The 12,030-nt window shown below is 41.1% G+C and overlaps 1 protein-coding gene across 3 annotated transcripts in view; it reads left to right on the forward strand.

The window, feature by feature from the left end:
- Nucleotides 1–12,030, forward strand: part of Kyat (Kynurenine aminotransferase) — a 73,211-nt gene that overhangs the window by 25,851 nt on the left and 35,330 nt on the right. For all 3 annotated transcript variants that reach the window (XM_083109935.1, XM_083109934.1, XM_083109936.1), the window contains exon 5: nucleotides 275–524. In XM_083109935.1, the coding sequence (XP_082966061.1) occupies nucleotides 275–524 (250 nt within the window). The remainder of the gene's footprint in view (nucleotides 1–274; nucleotides 525–12,030) is intronic.

A 12,030-nucleotide genomic window follows, 5' to 3' on the forward strand; every position in this document is an offset into this window, starting at 1 on the left:
TGTACAATGGAATGGCAAAAAGTTTGTAATTTTTCTAATTGTGCATGCTGAGAGTGCTTTAGTGTAGCAATAACATAACTCTGCCACACACAGGGATTGGTCAACTATTGTGATGTGGTAATCCAGGGGTGCGCAACAAAAGGAACATCATAAGGGAAGCCCGCAAATTACCTCAGTGCTGACGTACCCATTAAAATTTGCAATTATCAGCCAATCAACCTACTGTACTTGTTTTCCCTCAAAACACTTTAGCAGTATTTCATTTTTCTTGCAGAAGAAACAGCCAGAAAATGGTCGACTTATGTCTAGTGATTGGGTCCTTGATCCTGATGCTCTGACAAATCTCTTCAATGAACGAACCAAGTCAATTATCATCAACACTCCTCACAATCCGGTGGGAAAGGTGTTCTCTCGCAAGGAGCTGCAATTTATTGCTGATCTTTGCAAGAAGTGGAACGTCTTGTGCATCATGGATGAAGTGTATGAGTGGCTGGTATTTAAGCCATATGAACATGTAAGAATGGGTAAGCATGGTTTTTTATTTTTAAAATATTTTTCAAAACTAAATGAAGATGGAGATGCATAAACTCAACAGCTGTGGTTAAAAATCCAGTCTCATTCAGTGTGAATCAACAACTACTGATCAACTACAAAAACAAGTACTCTGACTGATCTCCAAAAGGCAGACAAACTGATGGTCATATACCAACAAAGGTTTTTAGAGCTTAGATCTCATAACCCCAATTTTAACTTGTTTTATGCAGATGGGTCCAAGTCAGCCGAATCAGTTGGGTGCGCCGGTTATTTGTTACATCCTGCCTATTCCATCTGTATGCCAGAGTTGTACGCCATATCAAGGTGCTAGACTTTGCTGATGTGAATCGTCTGAAGAAAGTCCTTGTCTGCAGTGACTCGATCAGCGTGCTTCAGACACTGGAATCGACAAATTCCCGGCATCCAGTTGTGCAGCACATTTTATGACGGCTCGTGTCCTTGTCTGCCAGTGCTGATGTCCGCTTCTGTTGTGTACCTAGCCATGTGAGCATACAGGGGAATGAAGCAGCCAATGCTGCTGCCAAGTCTCCTGCTGCAGATGGCGAAGTTCTTGTCCACCTTCTGCCAGCTAGGGATATGCAGAATGTTTTTTTTTTTTTCGTTTTTCTGTTCTTGAATTGTGTCAGGTGTCACGGTCGTGCCTCTGAAGAAGCAAAACGCCTCTTAAACGCCCTACGGAAATCTCAATATGTGTGGAAATCATTCTTATGAGAGTAGAACCAATGATAAGCCATGCCCGTTAGCAAACGAGGAATAATCTCCAGCCTGTATCTATGTGAGATCTGAAGGATTTCAAGGTTGGTATCTGATTCCTTTAGATAAATCTCAGCCTAAGTGGCTATAATATTTCCGTCGAATTTCCGCATGGAATTCAGGTCAGCCATCCAGGGAGGCATCCCACCCTGCGTAGTATTGGTTCGAGATTTTCTATCTTTTCTCTCTTCCGATAAAGTTGACTCGCTGCCTGAAGAACTGGAAACGACCTCTCTGTGGCATCTTTTTTTTACATGTGTACGGTTTTGTTGCCCCGAAGAGACCTAGGACGACTAGGGGACAGCAACCTTCGAAATGGTGCTGCCAGCTGGTCTACCCGCGGTAACTCGGGTTCACCGGAGAGTGGCAACTTGCTTAAAGTGGTTGAAATCTGAGCCACTTTGTCACAAAGGTGACGTATGTCTGAAGAAAGATTCCCTTGTTTGGATTCCATATCATTTTTCCACTCTTCAGCATTCTCTCTATGACTCTCTGTTCCTTTGACCCTTAGTTCGCTGCCATAACACATATGTTACAAAAAAAGTATGTCCCTTGTAGCACACATATGTTACAAACAGCTTTAGATACAATTATCGAGGGTTTGCCACACTTATATTTGTATATTGAGGTTGAAACACTGACAGTTCGTTCGGGAACATAATTTGCAATCGTGTTTCGAAAATTCCAAATCCCCCCACCCCCTCCTTTCTCGGAATATGTCACGTGTTTGGGCTAACCCAAACACGTGTTGGCTCTTCAGTTGACAGACACAATAAATGCTTGGTATTTACGATGCTGTTTTCCTCCAAGCTTCCAACGCTGTGATTTAGTACTGATAAGGCACACATTCTTCTTTGTGTTTAGACCTGGTGATCGAGCTGAAGTAGTGGCGGGGGTAGGGGGGGTAGGGCAAGGAGAGAGGGGATTGGATGAGGTTTGGCAGTGTCAGCTTTCTGTCGCCTCTATGTTAGAAATGCAATGAAGCTTGACGATAGCCAGAGGCCAAAAGCATGAGTCTAAAGCGTGTGTCTATCCACAAGTATAGACAAAAGAAAGGATTGCAAAGGCTCCCTCCCTCCTCTGTTAGGACTAACAAAGGCCTCACCATAAACACTTCATATCATATAACATCTCATCGATTTCCCTAACGCACAAACGTTTCCTTCCGGACATATTTCCACAAAGAGCCGTGTCAAAAGGGAGAAATAGATTCACAGTAGCTACACAAGATGAAAGTGCGAACGAAAAAAGCAAAAGTTTGGGTTTTCTCCCCAAAGTAGCTGGAGAAGAGGGGGCAAACTCCAAATTTTTATGATTTTTTCATTGAAATTCGGGGGATGCAGCCCCCGCCCGTAACCCCCCGCGGTTGGGGCATCCAAATTTTACATGGTTGCATGCACTGATGTTCTGCCTGCAAAACAAAAGTTATCCGAAGTAGATTGGTCCCATAGTGTCAGTTATAACAATTTTATGAATAATATGCAAATTGGCTAAAATTCGCTAGAGTATTACGTTTTGCCTTATTATTCAAATTGTATTGCACCCACAAACATGAATCAAGTTTCATTCTGTTGCGGAAGGTCCATTCTTTGAAAAAAAGCAAAAGTTTCGGTTTTCTCCCCAAAATAGCTGGAGAAGAGGGGGCAAACTCCATATTTTTGATTTTTTTCATTGAAATTGGGGGGATGCAGCCCCGGCCCGTAAGCCCCCCGTGGTTGGGGCATCCAAATTTTACATGGTTGCATGCACTGATGTTCTGCCTGCAAAACAAAAGTTATCCGAAGTAGATTGGTCCCATAGTGTCAGTTATAACAATTTTATGAATAATATGCAAATTGGCTAAAATTCGCTAGAGTTTTACGTTTTGCCTTATTATTCAAATTGTATTGCACCCACGAACATGAATCAAGTTTCATTCTGTTGCGGAAGGTCCATTCTTTGAAAAAAAAAGCAAAAGTTCCGGTTTTCTCCCCAAAGTAGCTGGAGAAGAGGGGGCAAACTCCACATTTTTTTTTTCATTGAAATTGGGGGGATGCAGCCCTCGCTCGTAACCCCCCCGTGGTTGGGGCATCCAAATTTTACGTGGTTGCATGCACCGATGTATTGCCTGCAAAACAAAAGTTATCCGAAGTAGATTGGTCCCATAGTGCCAGAGTTATTACGATTTTTCTCCATTATGTATACGAATTCAAATTTCCCGCTCAAAGCCTCGGCGACACTGGGCTTACTTTCGTCAGACCGTGCGGCGTACTAAGGGTTAAGGTTTTCCGCCACCGTCTCTATGACTCTCTGTTCCTTTAAGGTTTTCCGCCACCGTCTCTACAACTCGCAAATTTAGGTTTTCTCTCAGCTGACATGCCACACTAGTCACCTGGTTTTCCAACTCTCTGGACATTTCTTCCCTGAAGCCGCTCTGCGTTTCAGTGATTTCCTTTCGGAAGTTCTCCTTGGTCTGCTCAGCTTCTTCCTTCAACAGAACAACTGTTTCATGGAGTTTAGTTTCCAGCTGCTGAGAATTTGACTGACATGCTTGACGTAAGCTCACCATCTCAACCTCAAGGCTTTCCTTCAATTTCTGCTGTCCCTCAGACATTTGCAGAGTCAGTTGTTCGATCCTCCGTCCCATCTCTGAATTGGATGCAGCGAGTTGTAAACAACTCTGGGACAGTTTCTCCTCAATCCTTCCTTCTAGCCGGCACTCAAGGGTTCTACTACTTTCTTCCAGTTTTAGTTGTAAACTGTGCTCCAAGATATTCATATTTTCCTGGAGTTTAGCGTCCAAAGTATCAGAATGTTCCCACATTCTAGATTCTAGATTATTAGCATTTTCCGTAATTCTTTCCTGGATTCTAAGTTCTAGATTACTAGAATTTTCTGCCATTTTAGCTTCCAGGTTTCTGGACTTTGCCTCCAACATTCGCTGCAATGATGCGAGCAAATCAGCAGTAACAGGAACTGCAAGTTTTTCTTTGCATGCGAGATATGTTAATTCACCAGGAGAATTACTTTCCTTTGGTGCCTTTAGCTTTGCACAATTCAAATGAAAAGTATTGTGACACCCAATGCAAACAAACGTATCATCAAGCCTTGATGTAGTCTCACAGCAAAACACGTGAACTGTGCTTTCATCAACATATGAAGCTTTGCTTCCACTTCTTAATATTTTCTTTTCCATTGTTGCGTATCAAAAGTTCTCAGTCAACAGATTAATGTACAATGAATGTATTCGTGGCCCCACGTTCTGTAAGCCAAATTATTGACACGGTCATGTGAGGTTCAACCATAGGATATTAATAACCATAATAATATATTTATCTCAATACAAATTGAGAATGAGCAACATGAGAATGTATATTGGTATACGCGTGATACCTCCCAGGGCATGAAAACATTAAGATTTGCAGTAAATAGAAACAAAAACACAGAACTTACGTTTCAACATATGAATTCAGAATCTATTTATTTTGATTATGCAATTTAAAAAGAACCAAAGTTGTACATCATAACGAAACTCACAAAAAAAAAAACAGTAACAGCACAATCTTTCTCTCATACACTTCCATTAATCCCGTAACTCCCAGCTACAAGATTCATATATACCAGGCGGGATGGTGTACTTCAACAGTCTGTTCATACGTGCGGGAAGGACATGTCACAGGCAGAGTGGGATGAGATAAGGGGGAACAAGCTTTGAGCTATCAAGCCCATCACTGGTGCTTGGCATTCCTCGTCTCGTTCCTCCAACCAAGAAGTCATCTTAACGTGGCTCTGACTAGGGCACAGCCGTCTCACACATCGTCACTTGCTGCAAGGACAGGACCCTCCGTTGTGTCCTACTTGTAACGTTGTTTTAAGTGTCCGGCACATTCTTGAATGTACCGATTTTAATGACCTCAGACAGTTTTTTAAACTTCCCAACACTTTGTCATCCATGTTGGGAGATGATGACAGTGTTTTAGCCAATGTTTTTAAATTTTTGAGAAGAGTAGGCCTCTTGCACTGTTTCTAAGGTAGTTTTTCAATATCCTTAACTTTTTTAATGTGCTGTGTTTGTCAGGGTTGCTAGCGTCTGGAAAACCTGGAAAAGAGGGAGATGCCAGGGAATTTGCAGATAGTCTGGAATGTATGTGCATTTTGGAGTCTGCAAGAGAAATAGTTGCAAAATGAACAAGCAGTTTACTTCCACTTCTGGATTAGGTTCTTGTGATTCCACTCCCAAAAAAGATTCAGTTTAGAAACTTGTTTCTTTCGTTCTTACGAGGCTCATGTAAATAAATAAATAAATTAAAAAAAAAAAAACATAACTTTTAACTTGGGACTGGCAACACTGACGAAGTTGCACGTGCACGGAAGCATGCATTAGTATTCTGTGCCTGCAACAGGCCCGTACCCAAGGGAAGGGGGGGGGGCATGCCCCACTCCCCAGCCAAGAAAATTTTTAATTTGAACTACAAAAATTACGTTCATGGTTTTTCAAATTTTACATGAATTTCGATTTTGTCCTTGCACAAATGAATAGGTTGTTTCTGGACAGAGGCAGGCTATAGAAGTCTGCAGTCTGCAATATTGGGATATTTTGGTTCTACAGCCATTGATGCAACGCTATCAGGCATTCCGATTTAGTTGGGACAGTCCATTCCTTTTAATCCATGCCCCGACCTTTTTGTCTTGGCTCGGTCAGAAATGTTTCACATAATTAGAATAGAGGGGAATTTTCTATATATAAGGTTCCTCAATGACTGCAATACAAAACCAACTATATAAGGGGCATTAGCTGTCCACCCGCACCGCAAGGTCTGTGATCCCTTTTCGCCACCACTGAGCAGAAAAATAAAAAAAAACTGTTTTCTTTCTCAGACATCAGGGTTTTTCTGCAACTGATGTCCATTCTGCCACTCAATGTCTTTGGGTTAATTAATATTATGTAAATGTAGAATCCACTTCACAGCAGAATCGTTCCTAGATTTTGGGGGCAAAAAATTGCCTGAAGTACTTTTAACATATATTGTGTTATTTGTCCAAAACACTCAAATTAAGTACATTATTATTTACGCAATTCTGTCAATCGGAATTTGTTTTTCTGCAACTTTTCTTCTTTTCTACTTGTAATTATCTTGAACATAAATACACAGTGGTGTGACCGTACAACAGTGAACAGACAACTTTCACAGTGTGCAGAAAACATCAAGGCCAAAAAATCTGATGCTACAAGTCTTTGAAAATGGCATTTTTCTATCCCACATGTATGCAACCCCATTTAATAGCTTCTTTTAATAGCATTTACTTTTACTGTCGAAAAATATTCTAGAAGCGAAAACCCACCATAGAAACAATATTTCGCCAGCAGACACACTGCCAGGGTGAAGTCACTTAGCTGTTCCCTTCAGATAATTTATTTACAGAGTTCGCACTACTCCAAAGTCCTGGGCAACTGGAGGAGTCAGGAAAACAAGCCTAGGACTGAGGTCATTGGAAACAAATTATTTTTGCTTGGCAGAATTTACAACCGAAAACACGTTTTGTTTTATCTTCTCAACAATCTTCTTTTTTGGGTAATATTGCTTATAAAAAGGTTTTCATTTATTTTCAAGAATTTTGAACAAACGTGATTCATTTGATTAACTTACAAAGTTGAAATGTAACTCTTATTTTTTTAGCATATTAAATCATTACACAGTTATGTAAAATACCTTGAAAAGTCAAGGACTTTGCAGAATGGGTGTGAACCCTCATCTATCAACACCACACACATGTTGCTTTTCATAGGCTATTTGAATTGTTTGCATTATGCACACATGTAGTCTGCCCCTATCATACAATATTTCTTTTTCGCTCTCTGACAAACAAATGTGTGTCAACTGGAAATATTTGTTAGGTGGTTGCATACATATACGAGGGGCGTATCATAAAGAATTACACTTTATTTTTTTAATGCAAAATGAAATGGCGTAATTCCACGCACTGCGCAGGATGGGCGCATAGGTACCTTGTCTACTGCCAGGTGGCAGCACCGTGTGACAGTGCGTAGTCTGTGGCCTGTGCAGCCGTCGAAGCACAACGTCACGAGTGCTGTTGCGGACAACATGGAACAAGATGAACGTGGTCAACGATGGACGAGTTGGTTTTTGTGGAAGGAAGGGGAAACAACGGCACGTATCCATAGACGGTTATTGGCTGTGTGTGGCGAGTATGCAGTGTCACGGAAAACGGTGTATAATTGGGTAACTGGCTGAAAAAACGGTCAAACGTCGACGGAGAAGGGAAAGAGTCCAGGGTGACATGCGAGTGTGAAAACAGACGCAAACATCGCGTGTGTGGAAAATGTCATATTGGAGAACAGGCATGTGACGTTTACGGAAGTGGAGAGGATTACGGGATTAAGCAGACGAACCCTGCAACGCATTGTGCACAGTGACTTGAAAATGGGTAAAGTGTCAGCTCGGTGGGTATGGAAATGTCTTAACGCATACCACAAACAACAACGCGTAGACATTTTCAGGGAGCTTTTGGAACTTTACGACCAGAATCCAGCTGATTTCATGGGGAAGCTTGTGACAGGTGATGAAGTGTGGCTGCATTACCACGAACCGGAAACCAAATCCCAATCCATGCAGTGGAAACATAAGGGTAGCCCCCCACCCAAGAAATTCAAAACAGCGCCCACGGCTGGGAAACAAATGGCCACTGTGTTTTGGGATAGTGATGGCATCATCCTCATTGATTGGCTACCGAGGGGAACCACCGTTAACAGTGCAGTCTACGTGGCAACACTGACGCGGTTGCGTCGTGCAATTCAAAAGAAGAGGCAAGGCAAATGGGGCAAAGGTGTGCTTCTCCAACATGACAATGCCCGGCCGCACACCAGTCGTGAAACAACAGCTGCTGTTGACCGACTGGGTTTCAAGGTGTTACCACATCCAGCATACTCTCCCGATTTGGCACCATCCGATTTTCACTTGTTTGGCGCCATGAAGAAACCCCTGCGTGGTCACCATTTCAACAATTGTGAGGAACTCCATGAGGCTGTCCAGCGATGGGTGCACACAACTCCAAAGAACTGGTTTCAAAATGGTCTCGAACGACTTCCACACCGCTGGCGTAAGTGTCTACAGCTCCAGGGGGACTATGTTGAGAAAGTGCATATAGCCGATTAAATGTATCTATGTCTGTATGTATCGAATACAATAAAGTGTAATTCTTTATGATACGCCCCTCGTAGGTTAGAAAATGCTGTTCTTCTGCATTTCGTAACAAAATTAGCAAATTTCTCTACCCCCCTCTCCTATACCCCCCCCCCCACACACACACACATGTATACAGGGTATAACATGAGAGAAAATTTATTTAAAGTTTGCCTATGGGTCTGCAACAGAGGTATATATTTCTCAGTGTGGAGGTGCGTACGTGCGAGTAGCAGGAAGTTGAAATGGCTGCTGTAATAGGCCTTGCTTTTCGGGAAGGACGTTCAGACGGACAACCTTGTGCAACGTGTTGATAAGATCCAATCACCGTTTCGCCATTACTGATCTAGGTAAGAAGTTTCCGGATGTGTCTGATAAAACATTGCACCGAATTGTAACGGACAATCTGGGTTATTGCAAACTGTGTGCGAGGTGGGTGCCAAAAATGTTGACAAACACTCACAAAGATGAAAGAATGTAATCAGCACTTGATTTTTTTGGCCCGCTGGGACATGGATGGGGATGATTTGTTTTCTCTCATAGTGACTAGAGACGAAACCTGAATATCATACGTCACTGGTGAGTCGAAGCAGCAATCCATGCAATGGTGTCACTCCGGTTCACTGAAACTGAAGAAATTGAAGCAAACACCATCACATCGCAAAATCATGACCACCGTGTTTTGGGACCAAAAAGGTGTAATCCTTCATGGAACCGGGACGAACCATCACTGCAGATGTGTATTGCTAAACACTGTCTAATCTGCAACGTGCCATCCAAAACCTGCGAAGAGGAATGTTGCGGTCTGGAATTCTGCTTATTCATGACAATGCACGCCCACACACAGCTGACCGTACTCTTGCGACAATTCAAAAATTCCAATGGGAATGTTTTAATCACCCACCATACAGTCCTGATCTTGCCCCCAAGTGATTACTTTCTGTTCCTTCACCTCAAAAAGTGGCTTCCTTCGCAACGTATCGATGATAGTTAAGTTCTCAAGACATCAGTTCTTGACTGGCTGAGATTGCAGGCGGTAGATTTCTACGCAGAGGTCTACGTAAACGTGTTCCACGGTACCAAAAATGCTTGGAGTGCCATGGTGACTATGTAGAAAAATAGCCAGGGTATGCACTTGTATAGCACCAAAATAAAAATTTTCTCGCTTGATTTTATTCTCTGTAATAACGAATCGGCCCTTTTTTTTTTTTTTTTGACATGCCCCTCGTCTGTTCTCAGTCTTGTCCAAAATTATGGTATCTTCGAAGAAAGCCAATGCTAGATTTTAGAAAGAATATCAAAGTAAAACTTGCAGTCCAGATATCTGATTGATGACTAAAGTATATTGACAATACGATCATAATTATCGAAAAGGTTTGTGAAGATGTGGTTATCATCTATTATTTTATATATCTTAATTTTGTTGGCATTTCCTATAGAATTCCTATATGGAACAAAAATTTCTCCAGATGCTTTGTACTTAGAAATGTAAGCAAGGAAACAGCATTTTGTACGACACTAAAAATCCACCAGAAAATGAAAAATTTTGTAAAGTTTATGAACTTTTCTTGTTGTTTTTATATTGTGGAAATCTGTTATGGTGAAATAATGCAGTGTTCCGCAACCTTTTTTTTACTCACGGCACACCCCAGACGGGCCTAGACTCAACACGGCACACCAAAATGTCTGTCCCCTCAAAATCATATGAATCTTAATATAATTACGAAATATTATGTCGTTATGTAATCAATTATTATTATTATCATTGTTGTTGTTGTTGTTATTATTATTATTATAAAACATGAATAGACTTATGCATTTATTAAAAATTTATTAACTTTAATTCACTGTAGAAAATACACATTTCTAATACGAATTTTAAAGTAAATAACTCTACTCATACCTTCAATGTGATACTTGAGCCTGCTTAGATGCACACTGACGGCTGATTCGTGGCGGAATCGTTGACAAGGCAAGCCTCATTTCTTCATCGATGGATTTCAGTCTCTCTCTCTTTGATGTTTTAATTGCAGTCAACGTCGAGAAGCCCAGTTCACACAAATAAGTAGTTGAAAATGGTAATAACACATTAACTGCCATCTCGGAGATAGGCGGGTATTCACTAACTTCCAAAAAATTTAATTTCAATGTTCTGTCTGCTTTCAAATCTGCCAGTTCCTCTTGTAAGCGTAAATTTTTCGGAAGATATTTCGAATCCATACTGAATGGATCACGAACCCAGTCAAAATCTTCAACGCTCTCTCCAAAATATTTTTTGAAAGTCTGCTGCAAGAGTACTAAATGTTCTTTAATTAAGTCCATCAACAGCTTGTTATCGTCAGCAAGGGGCCACACAGTTTGGAACATCTCACGCGATCCATTTTCAATTCTCTGTATCCACAAGTTCCACTTGTTAATAAATCCTTGAATCTTATCCATACTAGTCAGAATATTTTCGTTTCTACCTTGCATTTTTCTGTTTAGTTCATTCAAGTGTACGAAAATATTGGAAAGATATGCAAACTTCTAAGTTGCCAACTTCTAGATACCCATTCATCATCTATAAATAAATCCGCATACTCATGCCCCTCAATAGTAAAAAATGAAAGTACCTCCTCTAAGTTCAAACATTCGCGTTAACACTTTACCTTGAGATAACCATCATACTTCTGTATGTAGCAGAAGTGTAGTGTGCTCTGATCCCATTTCTTGACACAAAATGTTAAAAAGCCGCATATTTAGGGGCCGCGATTTGATGAAGTTCACGACTTTTACTACTTCGTTCATTACATTTTTCAGAGGAAATGGCAAAGACTTAGCAACAATGGCTTCGCGGTGAACTAAACAATGGTTGGTTCGTAAGTTAGGATTTACTTCGCGTACTTCACCCACGAATCCTTTCACTCGGCCTGTCATAGAAGCGGCTCCGTCTGTACAAACACTAACACAGTCCTCCCATGTTAATTCATTACGGACCACATATTCATTAGTCGTACGAAATATTTCTTCACCGGTTGCTCGCTCGGGTACGAGGGTCACTATTTATATTTTGAGCCTTGGCAACACTGATTGAAGTTAGGCGCGATTTGACGTTTGCACGGAATCGTCTGGCATTATTGACCATAACGTATTTCAAATGTTTTGTCAATAGCTTCATTTGTGTTGTTTATGTTGCCTTGGAGATTGCACGACAACAATAAAATGGAATTAACTTGTGAACATTTTCATGTGATGATTTTTTACGATTTTCGACGTGGATTATCAAGATAAGAGTGCATCGATCAACTTACTTTCACATTTGGCGATGAAGCCCCATCCTTTGCCACTGTGAAACGCTGGTATAAGGAATTTAATTGTGGCCGCCATTCGCTCACCGATGAGATTCGCGAAGGTCGTCCAAAATCAGTTGTTGTTCAAGAAAACATTGATGCTGTGCAAAACCTAATACTGCAAGATCATCATGTGACATACTGTGAGATTGAGGCAACCATAGGCATTAGTTCCACCAGCATATATAAAATATTACATGATCATTTAGCTG

Source organism: Lepisma saccharinum, chromosome 23 (genome assembly GCF_977018435.1).
Source record: "Lepisma saccharinum chromosome 23, izLepSacc3.1, whole genome shotgun sequence".
NCBI classification, from domain to species: Eukaryota; Metazoa; Arthropoda; class Insecta; order Zygentoma; family Lepismatidae; genus Lepisma; species Lepisma saccharinum.